The sequence below is a fragment of the Eptesicus fuscus genome, chromosome 10 (genome assembly GCF_027574615.1).
Source record: "Eptesicus fuscus isolate TK198812 chromosome 10, DD_ASM_mEF_20220401, whole genome shotgun sequence".
In the NCBI taxonomy this organism is placed as follows: domain Eukaryota; kingdom Metazoa; phylum Chordata; class Mammalia; order Chiroptera; family Vespertilionidae; genus Eptesicus; species Eptesicus fuscus.
Genome location: NC_072482.1, coordinates 95087754 through 95111721, shown reverse-complemented (window position 1 = coordinate 95111721; position 23968 = coordinate 95087754). Strand labels below are relative to the sequence as shown.

General features: G+C 62.6%; 1 protein-coding gene across 3 annotated transcripts in view; it reads left to right on the top strand.

Moving 5' to 3' along the window:
* The window catches only part of AGPAT4 (1-acylglycerol-3-phosphate O-acyltransferase 4), a 56223-nt gene that overhangs the window by 30459 nt on the left and 1796 nt on the right, over positions 1–23968 (top strand). For 2 of the 3 annotated variants that reach the window (XM_054722662.1, XM_054722663.1), the window contains exons 3-8: positions 12184–12353; positions 14387–14548; positions 15354–15507; positions 16990–17092; positions 18720–18795; positions 23520–23718. In XM_054722662.1, the coding sequence (XP_054578637.1) occupies positions 12184–12353; positions 14387–14548; positions 15354–15507; positions 16990–17092; positions 18720–18795; positions 23520–23718 (864 nt within the window). Of the gene's footprint in view, positions 1–12183; positions 12354–14386; positions 14549–15353; positions 15508–16989; positions 17093–18719; positions 18796–23519; positions 23719–23968 lie in introns of those variants that run through there. The other variant, XM_054722665.1, reaches the window with a different exon arrangement.

Below are 23968 nucleotides of genomic sequence, written 5' to 3'. Positions count from 1 at the left end.
TTTTTTTAATTGATTTCAGTGAGGAAGGCAGAGGGAGAGAGAGAAACATCAATGATGAAAGAGGATGCCCTAGCCGGTTTGGCTCAGTGGATAGAGCGTCGGCCTGTGGACTGGAAGGTCCCAGGTTTGATTCTGGGTCAGGGCACATGCCCAGGTTGTGGTCTCGATCCCCAGAGGGGGCGTGCAAGAGGCAGCCGATCAATGATTCTCTCATTGTTGATGCTTCTCTCTCTCTCTCTCCCACTCACTTCCTCTCTGAAATCAATAAAAATATCGTAGAAAAAAAATGGCCCATTGGCCACGGCCTCCGGTACTCGGGCGTCTCCGTGGAGTGGGAAAGGCGCGGCCCGTCAGAGCAGGCAGAGGCGGCGACGGCGCTCCCGGGTCGTCCCTGAGAGGGAGGGGTTGGCGTAATCAAGAGAAGGCGGCGGTTGTCTCTCACCTGGTAATTTCCGAGTCTTCTCGACTCCGGCGTAGGCGTCTGTTTAAACAAAGGCAAACCCACAGAGCCGAGCTGACGGCACCGGCACCGAAACCCGCACTCGTGTCACGTGCACACCCTCGAAGGCTCCCCGCCTGCAGTTTGTTTTTTTTTTAAATATACTCTTTTTTTATTTTTTTATTTTATTGATTCTTTACAGAGAGGAAGGGACAGGGATAGAGAGCTAGAAACATCGATGAGAGAGAAACATCCATCAGCTGCCTCTTGCACACCTCCCTACTGGGGATGTGCTCGAAACCAAGGTACATGCCCTTGACCGGAATCGAACCTGGGACCCTTCAGTCCACAGGCCGACGCTCTATCCACTGAGCCAAACCGGTTTCGGCGAGAGGTTCTCACTTATGTTCCTTTTATCAGACAGATGGTACGATAAAGGAAACTGGATATCATCTATAAATTACATAAAACATTTTTACGTGTGCAAACTTTGCATGTGCTAAAGGTGCATATTTTTTCATTTAAATAATCAAAAACATTTGGGCCCTGGCTGGGTAGCTCAGCTGGTTAGAGCATCGGCCCCATACGCCAAGGTTGTGGGTTCGATCCCCGGTCAGGGCCCATACAAGAATCAACCAATGAATGCATCGATAAGAACAACAGTTCTCTCTCTCTCTCTCTCTCTCTCTCTCTCTCTCTCTCTCTCCCTCTCTCTCTTCCATGTGGAAACGTACTTGAGGACCTGCCTCAGCCCGGGGTTTGGGTGTTGGACGCAGGAGCTAGAACTTTGCACCGTTTGGAGCACGGAAACTGGGTTTCAGGGAACCAAGCTCCAAAGCAGAGGGTCGAGGGACGGCAGGAACCCTGCTTTCCCTGTGACCCAGGGTCTCACGGGTGCAGTGGGACCGAGGGGGCGGACGCTGTGAGGGCTCCTTCTCGGCCTCCCAGGCCCAGAGAGAGGCAGAGAGCGGGTGGGCAGTGCCCCACGCCGCGGCTTGTTCTGAAGGACACCACCCCCAGCAGGGCCTTGGGCCTCACGCCATGTTTTCAGAGCCCTGCCCCCCCCCCCCCCCCCCCCCCCCTCAGTTCCGCAGCCGCATCCTGGGAGCCAGAGTGAGGCAGCCGTTCTCCGTGGCGCTGACGGGGTGTCGGGGTGTCGGGTGTCGGGGTCCCGTGCTGGGGCCGTGGGCCTGCCCGCTGTTCCCGTGAGGAAGCTGCGCCTGGCTGCGGCCTGGCTTTGCCATGGCCCCACATAACCCTGCGGGTGGCCGCCAGCCAGGCAGAGCAGGAACGTGGGAACTCCATCGCTGCGTCCAGATGAGGGTGTGAGGCTTACGGCCATTTGCGTGGGATGGAGGGGGGGTCGTCCCCTTCGGGGATGAGGCACACAGCTAGCCCGATGCCCGTGACCATGTGTACAAAGCCGGGCTCGCTCCTCCGCCCCACCCCCAGAGCTCTGCCCTCCCGCCCTCGCCCTGCGCCCTGCCCTGGCATCGGTCTCTGGCAGGGCTGTCCCATCGCCGCCAGGAACAGAAACACCCCCCAGCCCCAGCCCCCCCCTTCCCCCCCCCCCCCCCGGGCAGAGCCGTGCCATCAGGCCGCCCTGTGCAGCCAGCAGCCGCTCTGTCCGCGGGGAGCGGGCGCCCCCTCTCCAGTGGTCGGATGAATGAATGCGCGAGGCCACCGCTACCAGGAACGAGCCACGTGGGAGCAGGGGCCCCGCAGGGAGCGGGCAGCTGACCGGGCGTTCCAGGTGGGCCATTGCGGCCTGGCCAGGGAGCAGCGGGGGCGGGGGGGCGGGGCGAGGGGAGGGAGGCGGCAGGCCGGACCGGCATCCCCGCCGGGGTGTGAGTCATTCCTCACTGGAAGCGTCCTGTGCCAAATGGAGTGGCTGTCCCTCCGGTCGCATTAGGATGCTCTGGGCGTGTGACTGTCCCTGTGCTGTGACGGGCTGCTGGACCAGATTCCGCTCCCTCATCTCCAGCCAGAGGCGGGGTCAGTGACAGGAAGGCTGGGACGCAGCCAGCCACCTTCGTGTTGGGTTAGCACAGGCCCGGCGGGCCTCCACCCAGGCAGGTGCTGGCTAAGGCTTCCATCCTGGGTGGGGGGGGGTGTTTGGAGCCCCCCTGGTGCCTCACCTGCACCCCAACATCATGAAAAGCACATTCCAACAGCGCAAGGCCCTTCGATTCCACTCAGTAAACATGTATTGAGCACCTGTTGTTTGCATGTCCCAGGCATTGTTCTCAGTAAATGGTCACTGAACTGCACGTCCCGGACTGGGCCCAGCGTCTGCCTGCAGGCCTGCACCCCCAGTCTCCCCTCAGCGGCTTCCCCCCGCCCTCTGCCCTCCAGCGCCTTCCGCTCAGCGGCCTCGGGGGAGGGAGCGGCTCACGGTAGAGCTCCACCTGGGTCCTGGGTGAGGATGCGGACTGCCTCTCCCGGGCCTCCTCACCAGGCTCCAAGCTGCCCGATGGGCCGCGCCTCCGTTGCCTAGGCGATGCCAGCCTTCCCTGCTGGGGGAGTGCGCGTCTCCCCGGAAAGGGCACCGAGGTCTGAGGTCTCGGGGTGTTTGCAGTGGCGTTGGCTTGTGTTCCCAGGGGCCGCGCTGATGACCGCGTTTCGTTTGATGCTTAATTCTTCCTGGGGGGCAGCCACACACGTCATCCCGGCCCCTGTGTGATTGTTACAAAGTACCGAGTGGTGGAATTCCAATTGCCATTTAAACCCATCAGCACCGAGTAGGTTCGGGGGGAGCACATAGAATTATTTTCTGGCCTTTCTGGTTTGGTTTGGGGTTTTTTCTCGCTGTAGCTATGAATCGTGAAAGTCTAAGAGATGAACTTTTCGGGCAAGTTGCTGTGGTCAGCATGTTTTGTTCGCGTTGGTTTAAGCCAGTGGTCGGCAAACTCATCTGTCAACAGAGCCAAATATCAACAGCACAACGATTGAAATTTCTTTTGAGAGCCAAATTTTTTAAACTTAAACTTCTTCTAACGCCACTTCTTCAACATAGACTCGCCCAGGCCGTGGTATTTCGTGGAAGAGCCACACTCAAGGGGCCAAAGAGCCGCATGTGGCTCGGGAGCCGCAGTTTGCCGACCATGGGTGTAAGCGATCTCAGATTTGGCCTGTGGCGATGGGCGTTGTACACCTCCCTGGGTCCTGTCTTACGTTTTGAGTGTTGGGGGGAAAAGCCCTCGAGTCTGCAGATGCTGACACTGATGTGTGTGTGTCCATTTGTGTACAGCCGTGTGTGTGTGTGTCCATTTGTGTACAGCCGTGTGTGTGTGTGTGTCCATTTGTGTACAGCCGTGTGTGTGTGTCCATTTGTGTACAGCCGTGTGTGTGTGTGTGTGTGTGTCCATTAGTGCACAGCCGTGTGTGTGTGTGTGTGTGTGTGTGTCCATTAGTGCACAGCCGTGTGTGTGTGTGTGTGTCCATTTGTGCACAGCCGTGTGTGTGTGTGTGTGTGTGTGTGTGTGTGTGTGTGTGTTGAGGGGGGCACCCAGCTGCTGAGGACAAAGGAGTTCAGGGCAGAGAGGGGAAGTCACCAGGCCACAGAGGTGAAGTCCCTGCGGACAGGACAGGGTGTGAGGGCCGCCACAGGGGCAGCCGCGGGGTCTGTCTGGTATTGAGGAGCTGACTTCCTAGTGCGGGGGGTGGGGTGGGGGGGCGTTTGTTTTGTTTGTGGCTGGTTCTCGTACACAAGAGAAAGGCTGAACCATAAAATGTGCACTTCGTCTTCAGAAGATCTGTTTTGCGACTGATTCTGACAGTTTCTGATTCGATTGGAACCCCGTCCACAGTGAACAAAGGACTGGGATGGGGCGGGGGCAGGACGCAGCGAGGAAGCGACGATAGGTCTCCATTCTCATTCTCCTCCTCTTGTCCGGTTCAGAAGAGGGGATCCCTCCGGGCACCCCTGGATGAGAAACCCAGGCAGGTCTCAGCCCGCAGCCCCCGACCGAGACCCAGACTGGTTCTGTCACCTGTCACGGCTCAGCCCCGGCATCGCCCCGTGAGTTAGAAATGCGCAGGGTGGGGCTCAGTGCCACCCCAGGCCACCCCACATCAGTGAAGAGAGAGAATCACTGATCGGCTGCCTCCTGCGCACCTCCGACTGGGGGTCCAGCCTGCAACCCGGAATTGACCCCGGGACCCTTCAGTCCACAGGCTGGCACTCTGTCCACTGAGCCAAACCGGCTAGGGCTACGTACCCACTTTCAAAGCGAAGAATAAGTAACGGAACTCTTCGGCCTCAGCGTGCACTTCGTCCCCTCCCGCCGCCCCTTCCCCAGCGGGGCCAGCCACCTCCCCACGTGCCCACCGCCCCTGGCCCCAGCGCGGGCTCCAGCGCCCGTGTCGCCTCCGGCAGTCATGAGCCATGCGGGGATGCCCGAGGACACCCACAGATGCCAGGGCCTCGGCATGCTCTGCCTCGGTGCTCCCGGCTCCCAGCCCTCGGGGTTCGGTGACCAGTCCTGCGCCCGCTCACTGGCTTCCCTCCTGACGCGAGGAAGGTGGCTTCCCGGGGCCTTTGAAAGCGTGAGATACGCCCCAGCCGGTGTGGCTCAGTGGATAGAGCGTCGGCCTGCGGACGGAAGGGTCCCGGGCTCCAGTCTGGTCCAGGGCACATGCCCGGGTTGTGGGCTCGATCCCCAGTAGGGGGCGTGCAGGAGGCAGCCGATCAGTGGTCCTCTCTCATCATTGATGTTTGTCTCTCTCTCTCCCTTCCTCTCTGAAATCAATAAAAATATATTAAAAAAAGAAAAAAAAGAAAGAAAGACGGGGATGTAAGTGAGGCCCAGGCCTGTTGCTGAGCCTTTGCCAGGGTTCTGGGACACGTGCCCTGCACGTTCATGAGGCTGGCAGGGCACAGAGCGGGGACACAACAACACATCCCAGGTGGCGCGGCTCAGCCAGTCCACCTGCTCCCGGGGGCGGAGTGGCCGTGGGAGAGCCACCCGCTCCCGTGTGGTCATCTGCAGAATGGGGAGTAAGCGCCCGTCCTCCCCATGGCTGTCGGGGTCACAGGAGGTCACCTCACCAGTGCGAGGGACCCGCAGACCTGCCCTCGGCTGCTCAGCCCCGACTCGGAGTCCAGCCCTTCCCCTTCCTAGAGCCACGGTGGTGTCAGTTGCCATGGTGACGGCCAGTTGAATCCAGGCCTCCCAGTTACATTTATTTCACACAAGCGGTGAGTCGATGTTGGGGAAGTGCGTGCTGCACGGCGCCCGCCTTGGTGAGTCTTCCATTTGGTGCCGCGTGAGACGGACTTCGGCCAAAAGACCCTTTGCCGCTTATCTGCTACTCAATGTCACCCGGCCCTTCCTAGTCCCTCGGCCACTCAGGAGGCACAGTGCGTTCCTTGTTGGGAACACGAGTCAGAAGTTGCCCTTGAACCAGCTGGTGTTTGGGGAGTTTCAGAACCATGGGGTGACCTCCTCGCTCACCCCAAGTCCGAGCAGAATAAACAATGTGCACGTTGTGACAATTAAGAGTCGCTCTGGTAGAGACGTCCGTCTGGTTCTGGAAAGAACAGAGTGGGCTCCGCCGAGGGGAGGAAGCAAAGTCTCATGTCAAGAAAAGGTTTTTAAAAACGCAATCCCAGGACCATTGCTCCTGCACATTCAGGCCTGACAGTTACTCTGGGAGTTGTGTGTGTGTGTGTGTGTGTGTGTGTGTGAGCATCGCACTGTCCCTCCTCCTCACAGTCACGCTGTATGTATTTCTCCGAGTCATGAATCGGAATTACAGTTGTATTTCAGTGAGGGAAGGTGAGGGAGGGCAGTAAATAGATGAGAAGTTAGAGCCGGTATGTACTAGTATAGTAAGTAGATTTTAAACTTTGCTTTAAATGTTCCTAAAGAGACTAGCAATTTCTTAATGTTGCTGTTAAAATAAAATAAAAAAAGTAATGTGCTTGAGGCCTCTACCACTATAGCTGGTTTTCTTTTCTTTTTTAAAAAAATTTTTTTTTTTTTTATTGATTTCAGAGAGGAAGGGAGAGGGAGAGAGAGATAGAAACATCAGTGATGAGAGAGAATCATGGATCGGCTGCCTCCTGCACGGCCCACACTGGGGATCGAGCCTGCAACCTGGATATGTGCCCTTGACCGGAATCGAACCCGGGACCCTTCAGTCTGCAGGCCTATCCACACTCTACCCACTGAGCCAAACCGGCTGGGGCTACCAGCTGGTTTTCGGTCGATCTGGGCTCTGTGAGAGTCTGGGGTTCGCTGGGTGCCACCCCCCAGGCTGTGGAACGCACGTGCCCGCTGTCACGCGGGCAGCCCTGGATGCAGGACGGCGATTTGCCGCCGTCCAGGCGCCGGTTGGAGCCCCACCCAGTCCCCGCTGTGGGATTGTCCCCACTGCAGACACCAGGAGCCGGGGCTGCAGTGCGTGCAGCTCCCCCGAGTCATTGCCGGGACGGGGTGAGGTTCGGGGTCCAGCCTCTGTTACCAGACTGAAGGGGTCCGTTTGCGAGCGTGCATCAGAGCCGCTAAGACTCAGCGGGATTGTGCAGTGAAGAGTTAGGCTGACTTTTAGGAAGGGGCCCACGCCCAGACAGGGAGCTCTTTCTGAAAGACCTGGCTCCCGTGGCTTCCAGGGGATGGTTTACAGGGGGCATCATTAGCCATGGTGGCCAGGGAGTGAGGATCCAGGGCAGGCCGTGGTCTCTGATTGGTCAGCGCTGGGGAAGGGGTAGCTGATCAGTGGTCTGAGGCAACCAGGCCAGCGCTTCTCTGGTTTTGCTGCTTTTCTGGGCCTGGAGCTGAAACACCTGAGGCCCAGATGTTCTCTCTATTTGACCAAAGCTGTCTCGGGTCAGCAGAGCCCAGGCCTCCTGGTCTGATGCTGACCAGGCCCTCGTCTTCCTGAGGCCTGAGGGCCCCTGGTCCTGAGGGCCCCCGGTCCTAAGGGCCCCCGGCCCTGAGGGCTGGGCTGGTCGCCGGCCAATGGAGGCGAACAGGGCTTCCCGCGCTCCCCCACTCGGGCCCTCAGGAGCCTTTGTAGACGTGTCCCTGGTGGCCATGGCACTGTGGCTGCACAGGTGTCCCTGTGTCGGGCCATGGGCTCCCTGCTCAGTGTGGGCGGGGGGCCCGGGCATGTGAGGGGGGAGCTTGGAGGACTCTGGGTGGATGGGGTGCTGCGGGTGCAGCTGGGTGTCCCAGGAAGAAAGCACCAAGGCCAGGTTGTGGCCAAAGGCGCAGGCCGGTGACATAACTGGAAACCGACGAGAATGAAGGACGAGCCCGCGCCCAGGTGCGCAGAGAGCAGTCAGGAGGCCAGGAAGACGGCCTTGGATCTAAGATTTCATGGAACTGGGCTGGTGTGGCGCCCGGAGGATGGGTGCCGCCAGGTCGGAAGGTAGGCGTGGCCGGGAGGGCGGGTTGCGCGGGGGAGATGGGCGTGGCCGCAAGGTAGGCGTGGTCTGGGGTGGGCGTGGCCGGGAGGGCGGGTTGTGCGCGGGGCGGGGGGGTGGGCGGGGGGAGGGCTGGTGTGTGCGGGGAGGTGGGCGTGGGGGGAGGGCGGGTTGCGCGGGGGAGATGGGCGTGGCCGCAAGGTAGGCGTGGTCTGGGGTGGGCGTGGCCGGGAGGGCGAGGTGGGCGTGGTTGGGAGGTGGGTGTCATCTGGGGGCGGGCGTGGCCAGGAGGGCTAGTGTGTGCGGGGGAGGTGGTCGAGGAGGTGGGCATGGCCTGGAGGGCGGGCGTGGGAAGAGAGGTGAGAAGCGCTTGGCCTGGCTGCCCCCCCAACCTCCCCGAGGGGGACCAGCGGGCCGGGGTCTGGGTGGGGATCCCCAGGCTCCGCAGCCCGGGACGGAGAGGTGCAGCTGGCTGTTAGCTCCAGCCCGGAAGTGTCTCTGAGGCTCCGGGGCGGCCCGGCCACCCTGCTGGGGGCAGAGCCGCCAGGAAGGATCGGAAGTCCGGTTATTATTCCCATTTCTGTGCCGGCCCGAGGCCGGGGGCGCTGGGCCGGTGAGCGGCCTGCGGCAGGGGCAGTGCAGGCAGGGGCCGGCCGAGGCCGCTCCTCCACACTCTGTTCCTGAGCCAGAAACTTCCTGTGGTTGCATTTAGGAGTTTTTTGAGGATGAGATTTAATTGTTAACCTAAAGAATTATCGGTGGAAAGTTACATTATAAAAAGCTATTATAAACCCCTAATTATATATACTTATGGTAGAGAGGACATAATTACATGTGTGATCATGTAATTATTAAAATCAGATAAAGCCAATTATGAAAATGCCATTTTCCTCTGTTGTATCTCTGCACCTGTGGAGCCTGGCGGTTGACACGTGTTGACACGCAGGGTCTCGAGGTCTTTTCTGCAGGAACTTGGCCTCCCCCCGCCCCTGCCCGGAGCTCTCCTCGTGGGCGCCCCTGCCCGGAGGGCACAGAGGGAGAGGGGACCGCAGTCCTGTCCGGCTGTGAGGAGCCCACACTTGGGGGAAGGTTTGGTGGGAAGGAGGGTTGCCGGGCCACGGGAGGGTCTTGGCTGTGGTCGAGATCTTGCTGGGTGTTCAGGGAGCGTGGACCCTGGGATCCAGGCCAGGATGGAGCCCAGCTTCCCACCCACTGCGCCTGGAGAGACGTCGGGGCGAGGACAGGGCAGGCTTGGGGGGACGAGGGGTGTTGCCAGAAGGGGACTCACAGGGGCGTTTCTTGGTCTTTCCTGGCTGTGTCTCTGTCCCCAGTCACGTCTCGTGCTGTCACAGCTGTGTGAGCAGCAGCATGGCGGCGGGAGCAGAACGGCGCTGGGTCCGTGCCAGGCCTGTGTGTAAACACGTGGAGTCGTTTCCACGTTGAATAGTTACAGCAAACCTTCGAGGGTCTGTGTCTTCCAGCGGAGGGCCTGGCCTCCGCTCCACCTGCGTGATTCCTCTTCTCACCCCCTCCCTCCCAAACGCCCCCCCCCCCCCCCATACAATCGCGGTTCTTGGTGTCTGTAACGTTGAAGCTGGCTTGTGGGCTCCCGTGTGCCCTGTCTGGGTCTAAGGCCCAGCACACCCCTTCCCAGGGACGGGGCTGCCGCCACCTCAGCGTGACCATTTCCTCAGCTGTGAAATGGGGTAGTCGGCTGCTCCCCCAGCTGTGAGCGAGCTGGTGTTGCCATTTCCTCCTCCTCCCCCAACAGGAGTAGGTGCCTCTCCCGCCCCCGCCCCAGTCGCCCCGTGGGTCCCTGGTGTGTGTCTCCTGTGTGATTGCCTTCAGCCAACCAGCACCCCGGGACGTCACAAAGACCGCCCTCCACGTGAGACCTGGTCTTTACAGCCACCTGGGTCTGGTCCTTCATTGCCCGGAATGGAATGGAGCAGCAGCCGGGACTGTGCCAACACGCCCTCCCTGGCCTGAACCTGAGTAACGGGGAACTGTCCCCGGGTCGCCATGTGGTCTCAAAGGGGGCAGCAGCGAGGGAGGCCGAGCCGGGGAGAGCCCCTCTGCTGGTTCCTGGCCTCCGCCTCGGAGCAGCCGCACGGGCAGGACCTGGCCAACGGCCTTTTAAACGGGACAGACGGCCTCCCTGGCTGTCACCTGAGGGGCTGTTGGCCACGGGTCGTGTCTGCTCGGCGGGCTCACTGCACACAGGCCTCCGGGGACAGCACTGTCTCTCTCCGAGCCCTGGCCTCGGAGCCCTGGCCTCAGTGCCGCTGGGCTGGAGCGGGTGGAGCGGGCTGATAAGTTAGGGATCTGGGCTGCGGGGAGGGGAGGGGAGCTGGGAGGGGAGGAACCGGTCTCTGGGAGGTTCTGCCAGATCTGATGTTGGGCGGACCCAGGGAGTGTGCTCTCGGCCTCCTTTGAAACCCTGAGATTTCACACCGCGTGGGAAGAGGGCAGCCACTCCCTCTCTCCTGTGTCCCCAGCAACCCCGTCCTCTGCTTTGAACAAACGCTGACATGTCCATTTAGATTTATTCTGGGGCCAGAAAATAATGGCGGCTGCGGGGGGGGGGGGGGGCGGTATTTAAAACCTAGGGCGCCGCCCTGTGAATGTCCACGAGAGCGGGACAGGCATTGAAAGGTCGCTAAAGCGAGAGCCGGGACACCTGTGAGGCTGCTGCGCCCTGCAGGCCCCCTTACCCGGAACCAATCAAAGGGGGTTCTGGGAAATGTAGTTCTGCATACGACCCGAAGGAACAGGAGACAACGCCATAAGAGTGTGTGTGTGGGAGGGGGGGAGAGGGGGTGCCGCTCACAGCCTGCTGAGATGAGCAAGGAGCCAGGCCTTCCTCCACTGTCACCTGGTCCCAGTGACACCCCTGCGTCCAGGGCCCCTGCAGTGGCCTCCCAATGGACCTCCCCGCTTCTGCCCAGCTCCTCCCATCTGCGCGTAAATGCGCCCCCCCACCCCCGCTTCAGCCAGAGAGATCTTTCCAGAAGGCAAACTGTGCTGTGGGCACGATGACAGCTCACTGGCTCCATTAGGAAACCACCCCCTCTGTCGCAGAAGTCGCCCATGCCTCTGTCTGCCCCTGGCTCTCCCCGCCCCGCCCGCCCCCTTCAGGGCCACAGCCTTCTGTGCTGTAAACCCCAGGCGGCTGCTCAGTGGTCACCTGCTGTGGGCAGCGTCTCTGCACAGTCCACGTTAACACCCACGGCATCTCTCCAAGCTCCTCCTGACCCTACGTACAGACAAGGACGCGGATGCGGAGGGGACAGAGACATAGGCCGAAGGTCTCCGGCCAGCGAGCGACACCGGCTGGGCCGCAGCCGGGCTGTGTCTGACACTCAGCACCCATCCGTCCTAGGACAGGTGTCTCCTGTCCCCGAGCAGCAGGCCCTGGAGGGGAGGAGCCTGATGTTTCACCTGCTGTCACTCCCAGTCCCTCACATCATGCCTGCACACAGTAGGTCCCTGCCTGCACACAGTGGGTCCCCGCCTGCACACAGTAGGTCCCTGCCTGCACACAGTGGGTCCCCGGTCCCTGCCTGCACACAGCAGGTCCCCACCGGCACACAGCGGGTCCCCGCCCGCGCACAGTGGGTCCCTGCCTGCGCACAGTAGGTCCCTGCGGGTCCCCGCCCGCGCACAGTGGGTCCCCGCCTGCACACGGTCCCAGGGGTGTTGAGAGCACCGCGCTGGGTCCTGGGATTGGCTGGGTTAGGGGACCATGCAGCACAGTCCTTGTCTGCCGGGCCTGTCTGCAGCAGGGACACACTCTCAGGCTGCATCTGGGCCGGGATAGGCGCTACGAAGGCGCTGGGGAGCGTGTGACGCAGGGGCCTGGCCTGGCCTTGGGCAGGGAGCAAACTTGGGTGCCCCGTGTTCGCTGATGGCATGTAGAAGTAGCCCAGGCAGCCCCTCCCGGAGTGTTACGTGCACTCGCTTGCTTTTTCCTTGATTCCTTTATTCTAATGCTAACCGTGTCGAGTCACACTCGACATCCGAGTGCAAAAGGTTAAGAACTCCGTACATCATTCCAGGCTGCCTCTCGGAGCTCTGTAAGCACGGCAGGAATTCTTGGTGGAGTCGGGCTTTCTGATTTATTTTTCCCCAAGGAGCTTAACCAAGACATGGAGGGACTCGTCTTCTCAGAGCTCCTCTCCTGCCCTGGAGCCTGTCCCGGAGCCATCCTCGTTCTTCCTCCTGCTCCTGGGCCCTCCCGGGAGGGATGGTCCGGGGACTGATCCGAAGCCTGGCCCCAGCAGTGGCTCCGCCCCACCCCCTCCCAGCGGCCCTGGGCTCGGCCTGGGCCTCGGAGGCGCGGGGTAAGCGTCTGCCCTGTGGTGTGTTGCAGAGCTGGTGATGCTGCTGGAGTGGTGGTCGGGCACGGAGTGCGTCATCTACACCGACCCCCGGGCCTACCCCACGTTCGGGAAGGAGAACGCCATCGTGGTTCTGAACCACAAGTTTGAGATCGACTTCCTCTGCGGCTGGAGCCTGGCCGAGCGCTTCGGGGTCCTGGGGGTAAGTCGGACGCCCGTTTGCCTTCCTGGCACGTCTCTCTCGCCTGCACCCTGACTTGCCTGTAGCTCTCGGTCGTTCAGAATCTGCAGACGCACTAACGGGTTCAGCCGGATGCGCTGCTTTTCACCGAAGGTTTTCCTTCTGACGTGGAACGCAGAGGCCATCCTCTACGCAATAACAGTATCGCCCGTGACTGCTGTGCGGCAGGCAGCTGACTCCTTATTTAAGCCTGCAGACACATGCACGAGCAGGCGGACACCTGCCTTTCTGCAGAGCTAAGGTCGAATCTCCTGCTCAGGATCACACGCCGACTCCGCGGATTTGGGATTGAAGTCCTCGGGTTTGATGCCACTTCATCTTATTTATTTTTAAAATATGTTTTCATTGATTTGAGAGAGAGGAAAAAAAAACATCAATCCGCTGCCTCCTGCACACCCCACACTGGGGATCAAGCCTCAACTGGGGCATGTGCCCTGAACAGGAATCGAACCAGCAACCTCCTGTTTCACGGGACAACACGCAACCCACGGAGCCACACCAGCCAGAGCAACCACGTCATGGTCTTTTTAAAATATGTCTTTATTGTGTCCGAGAGGAAGGGAGAGGGAGAGAGATGGAAACGCCCGTGAGAGAGAACCATTGATCGGCTGCCTCCTGCACACCCCCCTCCAGGGATGGAGCCCGCAACCCGGGCCTGTGTCCTGACTGGGAACCGACTGGGACCTCCTGGAGCCGCCGGGTCCCTTCGGAGGGTGTGGCCTCGTTCCTAAGTGACCCGGGACCAAACGCGGCGTTCTGTTCAGTGCTCAGCAGGGCCTCTGCCTCAGGCGACCTTCGAACAAACCGCCTGACTGCCTCCTGCAGGACTGGGGGGCGGGGGCCTTCTTTTCTGAGGCAGAGGCTCCTTCCTCTCCCAGGGAGCAGCCGAGCGGGAGGGGTTTCCAGAAGCAACTGGCATTTGCAGGAACCCTTGGGCGTGGGCTGTTCTGTGAGCATCCAGGGCCCGTGGGCCTGGCGGTCTCTCCCCCGGGGCCTTCACGGTGGGGCCTGGGCTCGGCCATGATCTCTGAGACGTACACCGACGGCTGCTCCTGTCGGGAGAGGGACCTGCGGGCTCTGGGACGGGTCAGGGACGTGCCAGCCAACGCCACGTGCGTGCCCAGGGCCCAGGGCCCAGGTTTGGAAGCTGTCTTTCCGCCCAGCCACGTGCATGAGGCCCGGAGGGCCCCTCAGAGCCTGCCCGCGGGCTGAGGGGCGCGAGGCCCGTGAGCACTCCGTACGGCAGCAGCTTGTCCGTGTCCCGGGAGGGGTGGCTGCCTGACCCGGGCCGCTGGGCTGTTTCAGATCTTTGGAGAAGCCACGGGGTTCCCTTATTCATGGCTGCAGGGCCAGCCCCAAACCTTGGCGGGACTCCAGGCACGGCCCAGGGTCCTGGCAGGCGTCTCACGGTTGAGTCCGGCCGCCTCCCCTCACCCCACGGCTCCCCGGGCGGGGGTGCTGCCCCCATGCTCGCCCACGGACCTGCGGGGACCTGTGCGTCTGACCGGCCCTCCCAGGCCCTCTGGGGTGTCCCTGGGCCTAGTGTCCGGCTCCCCAAGGGCAAGAGAGGAGGAGGCACTGAGAGCTCACCCCACAGCCTCGGGCCTCCTGCCCACTCCGCAGCCCGGCGGGACCTGGTCCGAGGTGACGCCGGCCGGCCCGGGCCGTGAAGGTGGGCAGCGGCTGTGCCGAGGACAGAGAGGGCGGTGGGGCTTGGCGAAGCGTCACAGCTCCTGATGGGCTCAGCGGGCTGGGACGGCGGCGGTCCCTGAGACCCTGGGCCGGGGCCTCCAGGGCCGCCGTGTCCCGCCTGTCCCTGTGCCTGCTCCACACGCCCTCCCCCCGGGCCGGCCGCTGCCCCGCCCCGCCCGGCAGACAGGCCCCTGCCTCCCGTGCCCCGGACTGACCCTGCGGCCTTTGGGGCGAACGGTGGCGCCTCCTTTCCTCGGCGGTCCCACTCCCATCCCCTTCCCTGACCGGGCCCTCCGCTTCAGGGCTCCAAGGTGCTGGCCAAGAAGGAGCTGGCCTACGTGCCCATCATCGGCTGGATGTGGTACTTCACCGAGATGGTCTTCTGCACGCGCAAGTGGGAGCAGGACCGCAAGACCGTCTCGCAGAGCCTGCTGCGCCTCCGCGACTACCCCGAGAAGTACTTCGTACGTGAGGCCCCGCCCCGCGCCCGCAGCCGGCGTGTCCCACCCCCGCCCTGCCGCCCGCCCTGCTGTCCGCCCACTGTGCGCCCGCCGCCCGCCCTGCCGCCCGCCCACTGTGCGCCCGCCGCCCGCCCTGCCGCCCGCCCACTGTGCGCCCGCCGCCCGCCCTGCCGCCCGCCCACTGTGCGCCCGCCGCCCGCCCTGCTGTCCGCCCACTGTGCGCCCGCCGCCCGCCCCACTGTGCGCACGCCGCCTCTGTCCTTCATCTGAACTTACTGTGTGGCAGGAAACCCTGGGATGCTGTTGTCACACACACTCAGGACACTCTCTCCCTCTCTCTCTGATATACACACACACACACACTCAGAATACTCTTAACTCTCTCCCTCTCTCTCTCTCTCTCCTCACACACACACACACACACACACACACACACACACACACAGGATTCTCTCTCTCTCTCACACACACACACACACACAGGATTCTCTCTCTCTCTCTCTCTCTCTCTCTCTCTCACACACACACACACACACACACACACACACACACACACACACACCGGCAGCCAGGTGTCCTGCCCTGAGCTGTCGGGAGGGTGGCCGGTTCTGGGTTCACCCAGAGGACAGGTGGGCACAGCTGTCAGGTCACCCCTCTGGCCATGCCCAATGCCTCCTGGGTCCCTGCGTGTGACTGCGTGGGGTGGGGCGTGGGCCTGCGGGCGGGGGTGACGGGGTCCCTGCGTGTGACTGCGTGGGGTGGGCGTGGGCCTGCGGGGGGGGTGACGGCCCGTGTGCGCTGTCCCCAGTTCCTGATCCACTGCGAGGGCACGCGCTTCACGGAGAAGAAGCACCAGATCAGCATGCAGGTGGCCCAGGCCAAGGGGCTGCCCGGCCTCAAGCACCACCTGCTGCCGCGCACCAAGGGCTTCGCCGTCACCGTGAGGAGCCTGAGGAACGTGGGTAAGGAAGGGCCGCCCGCCCCGCCCCGGCTCCCCGAGGAGCCGCCGCCCCGGCTTTGCCCTTGGCCGGGCTTCCAGCTCACGGTGCAGCCGGTGGGAGGGGAGGGGACACGCACGGCACCTGCCTGGGTCGCCAGGGACCAGGCACCTGGCGTGGGAGGTGTGGCCGCTGCCTGCCTGCCCGAGCACAGCCCCCCCCCTCTCTCTCTCTCTCACACACTCTGAGGCAACACTGCCCTCCGCTGCTTGGCACCAGTACTGCAAGGCCGTGGCCTTGGGGATCCTGGGTCCTCCCCTGGGTCCTCCCCTGGGTGTCCGGTGTGGCCACACCCTGTCGCCCAGTTAGACCCGGTGGTGGTTTTTGGTTTTTGTTTTGTTTTTTTATTGATTTCAGAGCGGAAGGGAGAGGGGAGAGAGAGAAGCATCAATGATGAGAGGGAATCATTGATCGGCTGCCTTCTGCACGCCCCCTACTGGGGGTTGAGCCTGCAACCCAGGCATGTGCCCTTGACCAGAATCGAACCCAGGACCCTTCAGTCTGCAGGCCGACGCTCTATCCATTGAGCCACACCAGCCAGGGCCCAGCTGGTTGTTTTGCTTTGCGTTTCCTGCTCCTCTGCCGGCACCTGCTGCCCCGATGATGCGCGGTGACCCGGTCCCCTGAGCTGGGGGCCCTGGGCCCGCTCGGTGAGAACCAGAGGGAGTAGCAGTGACGGTCCCAGTCTCTTGTCACAACTTCCTGTGTCCTCCTCAGCCCGGCCCCTCAGGTTGGAAACCCCATTCTTTCCCTGCCGTGCGCCAGTCCTCCCCCAACCCCTGCCCCTCGTCTCCGCGGGGCTGGGAGGGCCGAGCAGGGGCCTGGGCCGCTGGGCTGTGCGCGGGGTCAGGCTGGGCACTGAGCGGAGGGAGAGACACAGCCGGTCGAACGTGGCTCTGTCCACGCGGCCTCGCTCTTGGGCCTGGGCCTCAGGTCTCCCCTGCCCCCCATGCAGCCCCCGGGGATGAGGCCAGGGGGTGGGTGTGGACAGCGAGGGCTCCGTGGTGTGCCCGCCCCGGGCATTCAAAGTCCCGTTCTTGGACGCTCAGCCACGTTTCGAGGCTCCGCAGTTCAGCGCCTTAAGAATCCCGGGGTCTCAGTCTCGTGCCCGCCGCCTGCCCTCTGGGGGTGCCCGGGGCGAGTCCGCGTCGATGGCTCCTCTCCCCGCTGCCCCGGGCAGGGCTGGTGCACCGGGCGGACATGCTCTGCACCGGCCGACCTCCGTGAGCTTCCGGTCCCATCGCTCAGCCTCGGTGCCTCTGTTCTGACACGGGGCACGCGGGCCGCGTAGAGCTGTGGCCCAGACGGGAAGGCGCGGAGAGGAGCCGAGGCCGCGCCCCACATAACCCGCTCGCGCTCCGATCACTGTTCCCCGTGTGTGTGTCTGCGAAACAAAACTGGGCTCACACGCTATATACTGCTCTGTATTTGTTTTATTTTTTATAGTTTCAGCTGTATATGACTGTACACTCAATTTCAGAAACAATGAAAACCCCACCCTGCTGGGCGTCCTGAACGGAAAGAAATACCATGCAGACATGTATGTCAGGTAAGATGGCCACGCCCCTCCAGGAAAGGCCACGCCCCTTCCAGGGGAGACCACGCCCACCCAAGTGAGCAGATCGGTGACCACGGCCCTGCTTCCCGGGACTTGCCGGATGCCCCGGGTCCGCAGCCTGTGCTGCACCTCGCGCGTCCCCACCTGCATTCCCATGATGCCCTCACGGGACACCCCACTGTGCACTGTCCGTACTCGGGCGGGGCTCCCCTCCGGGTCCTCTCTCGCCGGCTCCTGGCCGTGGAGCTCAGGCCGGACACACGGGCATCGGTATGCACAGCCTTGGGGACGCGTGTGAGGGGCTGTCTGGTGGACCCCTTCTCGGAGGATGTGTCCACTACGCACACATGCACAGACACGTGCACATGCCGTGGCATCTCCCGTGTGTGCGTAGCGCAGGCTGGAGCGGTTTCGTTGAAAACACGCCCCAGGGTGTTAGACACGCCCGGTCAGTCGCCTTTCAGCAGCTCACAGGCCCCCGACCCCGTCGCCTGCCACGTTGTCAGGATTAGCGGAAACAAAGGAAAGACAACCGTGTGATTCCCGCACAGAGGCCCCACATGGTGACCCCGCGGGCGGGGCACGGGGCCTGGTTTTAGCGGCAGATTGTCTGACTGAGAAGGTCTGAGCGCCCACAGCTGGAGACCAGCCCGACGGGCTGTGAGTACTGATGCCCGTTTGTCCGGTTGTCGCGTAAAGGCCTCACAGTGCTGTTACACAGTCCAGGGAGCTCAGAGCTTGAGCCCCCCTGCCTCCCCCCCCACTGGCTGTAGGAAAAGCTCGAACTTCCTGGTGGACCCACAGCCTCCGTTAAACCGTCTCCCATCTCCGAGCAACTCTGGTCCCCCCTTAAACAGGGAAGAAGCGTCACAATGACTGCTGCTTCCTTTGTAAGCCCTGCAGGGGCCGCCCACCTCATCACCCAGTGGTGAGGCCTAGGAGGGGGGCGAGCAGGCCCCCCCCCCCCCCAGAGGAGGAGGCCTCCCAGCGGTGAGGCGAAGTCTGTCCCCGAGTCCTCAGCACCTGCACTCGGGCCAGCGGGGTCCGGGGTGGGGGGAGCCCCGCTGTCAGGATGCATCTCGGAGCCGAGCGCACGAGGAGGGGGCCAGCCCCCTTCGCACCCTGCCCTCGGGAAGGCCCTCGTGTGGTGGACACTGTCCTCCTTGCTGCAGGCCCCTTAGTGAGAAGTACAGGAGCGTGTCCGCGCTGCACCCAGCCCCTGCCAGCGCAGCCGCGGCCTCCTGAGCCCCGAGCTGGGGGACCCTGGTCTCCCCCGGGAGCGTGAGTTCCCCAGACACCTGTCCTGTGTCGGCGGAGTCCTCGCAGAGTCTGCCATCGCTCCCCGAGGCCCTGCTGGTGGCCTCACGCCGTTCCCTGGCGGACAGCGTAGTCAGCCAGCGTCTGTGTGTCCTGGGCGGTCTCCTGTGGAAACCGAGGCAGTGTGCCCTCGACGGAGGGAGGAGGAGAGGCCCCGTCCCCTGGGCCTTCTCCCGTGGCCATGACTGCCTTCCGGCCGGTGTGTGCCCGGAATGGATGTGGATCCCCTGCCCGTTTCCCCGCAGCTGAGGGACCCCTTCACGGCCTCGGCGCCTGCCCAGCTCTGCCCTCTGCCTTGCAGGCGGATCCCCCTGGAGCAAGTCCCGGAGGACGAGGACCAGTGCTCGGCCTGGCTGCACAGGCTGTACCAGGAGAAGGTCAGTGCGCGGGCTCCGGCCCCGTTTCTGGGGGTGCACGGGTGCTCGGTGGGTGCACCGTGGGCGCACGGGGGCCCCTGGAATTGGTGGCGAGCTTTGCCATTGGATGAGGCCTCGGACCCCAGCTGTGCACGACCTGGAGCTGGCCCTCGGCTTAGCAGGGACAGAGCACACAGAGTATTTCTTCAAGGGCGTCACAGAAAGACGCTCTGGGTGTAGCGGACGGGAGAGGCCGTGCTGGCCCCGACGGCCCCTGTCTGTTTCCCTGGGACGTGGTGTCCCGTTAGCAGTGCACACGATCTCGGGTGCCCGGGCTCCCGCACCGCCGCGTAAGCAGGAAGCACACGGGGTTCCCTGTGGCCGGGTGTGATCTCTGCAGCGTCCCCCCATCGTGCTCCAGCTCCCCAGGGCCTCCCCCTTCCTCTTTCCTTCCCCTGCTTTCTTCCTGCGAGCACAGGGCAGAGGGAGTCTGGTCATTCTTGTCCAAACTGCTCCGACTCAGGGAAGGTGGAGAGCCCAGCTTCCCCCTGGTGAGGAAGGCAACTATTTATTTTACAACATAAATCCGTCGGTTTGTTGTCCAACACGTTTTTTGGGTTTTTTATATATTTTTTTTATTGATTTCAGAAAAGAAGGAAGAGGGAGAGAGAGAGAAACATCCTATATAATAAAAGCCTAATATGCAAATTGACCAAATGATGGAACAACCAGTTGCTATGACAGGTACTGACCACCAGGGGCAGATGCTCAGCACAGGAGCTGCCCCCGCCCGCAGCCCCCAACCCGTGGTGGCAGGGGGTGGAGCCAGTGAGCAGGTGGCGCCAGGCCAGCCAAGGAGGGTGCCAGTGGGGGCCCCCCGATCACCCCACTGGTTGCCCCACGGATCGGCCCTGATCGCCGGCCAGGCCTAGGGACCCTAACCATGCACGAATTTCGTGCACTGGGCCTCTAGTCAATGAGGAGAATCATTGATCAGCTGCCTCCTGCACGCCCCACACTGGGGATCAAGCCAGCAACCCGGGCATGTGCCCTGACCAGAATCGAACCGTAACCTCCTGGTTCATAGATGGCTGCTCAGCCACTGAGCCACGCTGGCTGGGTGAGGAAGGCATTTTTATGACCAAGTCTCACCACGCAGCAAACACTTCGTTCTGATCCATCGTACACTCTCCGCCCAAACCAGCTCCTCATCTAGAACCGATTGGATTGGGTGTCCTCACCCTATGAATACAGGCCGCCTGGCGCTCGCTGCTTTCCTCCCGGTTCCTCGTGAGAAGACAAGCGCATGGAACGTGGGGGCCTCCGCCCCGGAGAATGACAGTTGCCACCCTAGTTGGAGCATGTTTTAGGGTTTGGGTCCAAGTTGCGCCACCAGGTTAAGCAGAGACACTTGCAGCTCAGGTTTAGAATGAAGATCCCAACCGTCTCTCTGCATGAAGTCACTTCCGTGTTCTCCAAGGGTGGGATTTTCCCAGGAGGCCTTTCAAACGCCAGTCCCAGACCTTGCCCTGCTGCTCTCTTCTCCGGAGGGGGTCTAGGCATCCCTGTCACCAGCATGGCACCTGTGGCCCCTGGGCCTCGAGCTCAGGTTCCTCCAGGGAGGCCTGAGGGGTGACGTGGAATCGCATGTCCAGGGCGCTGCTTCAGACCCAGAGAGGGTGAGGGCCAGGATTTGAACAGGACGCCGAGGCCCCACAGGAACGGGGCAGCCATCCTTTCCCTCCGGTTCCCACACGGGGCAGGTTTTCCTGGTGCTGTTTGCCTGTTGGACCCGTTAGGCGGCAGAGAAAATGCCACTCTTAGAAAAGTGTGCTCAGTAAAGGCCTAAGAAATGAATCCATTTGTAAAGAGCCACAAAAACAAATCCACAGCAGATGCAGCCCCAACATCATCAGGGCAAGGAGCGTGTCCTCCAGTGCACACCTGTGCTGAGGCAGGAGATGGTAGTCCATCAGCCCACCTGATTGAGGCACAATTTTCTGAGATGATAACAACTCAAGGCTTAGCCCTGGCGCCACCATAACCGTAAACCTAACCATAATCCTAGCCCTAACCCTAACCATACCCACAAAACTAGACCTAAACATAACCATAACACTAGCCCTAACCCTAACCATATCCATAAAACTAGACCTAAACATAACCATAACACTAGCCCTAGCCCTAACCCTAACCCTAACCCGCACATTCTCTCCTTTGTCGCCCGAGTCGAGTGACTGATCACACAGGTGTCAGCATGAAAGGGCTGTTGGGTCAAGAACCGAAGTTCTGTTCGACAACCGAGACATTTTCCCGTGAATCACGAGGTTGAGAACAATTTTTCGGGAAGGGAGACATTCCAGAATGGAGGTTTGGCTACTGGCTGGCATTTGGGACTCCTGCTGGCTGTGGGGTGTGGGCTCTAAGCCGTTCACACCCCCACGTGGTCCTTAGGGACCACAGCCGTTCCCAGGCCCGCACCTGGGAACCTTAAGCCGAGGCCCAGCTGGGGACGGGGAAGGGTTCTGGGGAGCGGCCTCCCGGGGGTCTCCTCACAAGTCCCTACCTGGGCAGGCCGTGGCGCTCACCCCCAGACCTCCGAACAGTGCGAGGTTGTCGGTGCCTTAAGCAAGCCCCGCTCATGGTTTCTGTGCTTCGAGGTCCGCACGCCTTCGGAATAAACGGCCCTGAGAGCACGTGATCTGGTTAACTGTCCGTACCCATCCCCACCCGCCGCCTCCGCCTCCAGGTCCTCCTGCTCCCCCTGCGTCCCAGCGCACCGAGCGCCCACTGCCATCCTCGGCGCTTCCCGTCTGCGGAGCGCTGGCTTCCAGGCACGCCCTCTGGCTCAGATACATGTTTATAAAAGCTCTGCAGGTTTGGCCTTCTTAGCGGCACCCCTTTCCCCAGAGCCATCCCACTTCCGCTTCCCCTTCCTGACCAGGCGCTTCCTGGGCCGCAGCCTGGCTCTCACGGGGACTGGAAGTGAGCCGCTATGGTGACAATTACCAAGTGGGTGAACGCAGCCACGCTCTGCGCTGCCTTGGGGTGTGTCGAGCGGCTCTGGGAGGGTGCAGAGCGGGGGCCTGGGGTCAGAGGCTTATCAGCAACCGGAATTCACGGCTCACCGGGTGGAGGCTGGGTGGCCAGGAGCTCAGGGTGCCGTCGGCCATCGTCTGACTCCGGTCCTGGCCCTCGTCCTCGAGGGAGGGAGGGAGGGAGCTCTCAGGGGTCTCCTTCATAAGGGCGCTAACCCCAAAGGCCGACCTCCTAAGACCATCACCTCAGGGGTTAGGCTTCAGCTTATGAGATCTAGGGGGACCGTCAGCCCTTGGTACCCCTCCGCCTAGTTACCAGGCTCCTGGTGGCCCCAGCCTGGGCTGAGGGAAATCACCCACGTTTTGGCAGGGAGGTGGCATGAGGGGGCCTTAGCACAGCCAGGCGCCATCTCTCGGGGCCTCCCACACGTCAGTCACTTCCTTGTAAGGTCTGTCTAGGTGGCCAGCTCCGGGGGGAGGGGGGGAGGAGGGGAGGGGCACTTGGCACAGGAGCCCGCTGTCCTGTTACTGCCTGACTATCGGGTTTCCCGGGGAACTGCCCACTGCCCACAGTGGCTCCTGGGGTGGGGAGTCGCAGAGGCAGGTCTGGGCCGGGCGGGGAAGGCGCGGAGGGAGGTCCTATCTCCCGGGGAGAGGGCAGGGGTTCTTCCAAAATGACTCTGTGGTCAAAAAGCACATTACCCCGCCCCTGCTGCTGCACCCGATTGGGGAAGGAGAGTACGATACACTTCAGCCGTCTCCGTCTCGAGTCGTTAAAGGAAGAAACCCGGGCCCTGCAGTCCGTGGAAGCGTCTCCCAGAAGCCTCGGCTCTGAGAGAACCGGGACTTCCAGGGCAGGCGGGCGCCGACGGGCACCCAGTGCCAGCCCCGGGGGCCTGAGGACACCTGAACTGTTGTGGGTGAGAGGGGATTGGATGATTAAGAGACGGGAAACCCCGTGCTTGTGTGGCGCCGAGCCGAGAGGTTGTCTCGCCCTCGCTCTCCCGGGGCTGCGAGCACCCTGGACGGTGGCGTCCGGAGCCCAGTCCCGCTCTCAGCCGTGGCTCTGGGTGCGCTGCTCCCCCGCCTGCAGACACAGCCCACGGGTGCCACCATCGCACTGGCTGGGCCCGCCGTCCACGGGAGCTTCCGCCGGGCCTGCTCCGTGCACCACGCACACGGGGACATGGGGACACGGACACGCGGACTTCCTGGCTTCGGTCCCAGGTGGGCCGTCGACGGGAATCTGCCCAAGCCCCGCAGGAGCCTGTGGGCCTTTTGGCCGCCTGGAGTCACAGTCACTTGAGGCTGAGGGAGGAGGCCCAGCAGCAAAGCTGCGGTGCCGGCCGGGGCACCGACCTCATGCCGGGCCTCCCCGAGTCTCCTCCCGCGCCCGCGTGTGAACCGCAAGCAGGGAGGCGAGGCGCAGCGGGCGTCGAGGGTCGGGGCTGCGGGATCCCGGTGCCGGACACAGGTCTGCACCCCACCCTCTTCCGGGGGTCACTGCGGGCCGGTTCTCCTTCCCCACCAACCTGTGAGGATGGGATTGCTGCCTGGACCGGGGAGGCCGCAGGGAGCAGAGCAGGACGGACGTGGGCCGGCCGGACTCAGTGACGAGCTCCAGGTGTCACCGTGGGAAGGGACAGCCGCTGGGGGCCTGCGGGAGCCGGGGTGTCAGCTGCGCACTCGGTCCCTCTCTGTCCCCAGGACGCCTTCCAGGAGGAGTACTGCCAGACGGGCACGTTCCCCGAGACGCCCGTGGTGCCCCGGAGGCGGCCCTGGACGCTGCTCAACTGGCTCTTCTGGGCCTCGCTGCTGCTCTACCCCTTCGTCCGCTTCCTCGTCAGCATGGTCAGCAGCGGCTCCTCCCTGACGCTGGCCGGCTTCGTTCTCGTCTTCTTTGTGGGTGAGTGGCCGGCGGTGCAGGTCCAGTGGGGACAGCTCAGCGGGGTGGGGGGCGGTGCCGCCCGAGGGGCACAGCCTGGAGGCCGCCAGGGAAAACGCGACTCCAGGCCCGTCCACCGAGTCCCGTGAGTCCCGTCCCTGCGTACACGCCGCCTCTGGGCGGGCAGCCTGGTCCCAGCTCCCAGCTCCCTTGTCCACAGGCTTCCCTGCGGCTCCTCCACTTGCTCTGCGGCCAGCCCTGCGGCTTTCAG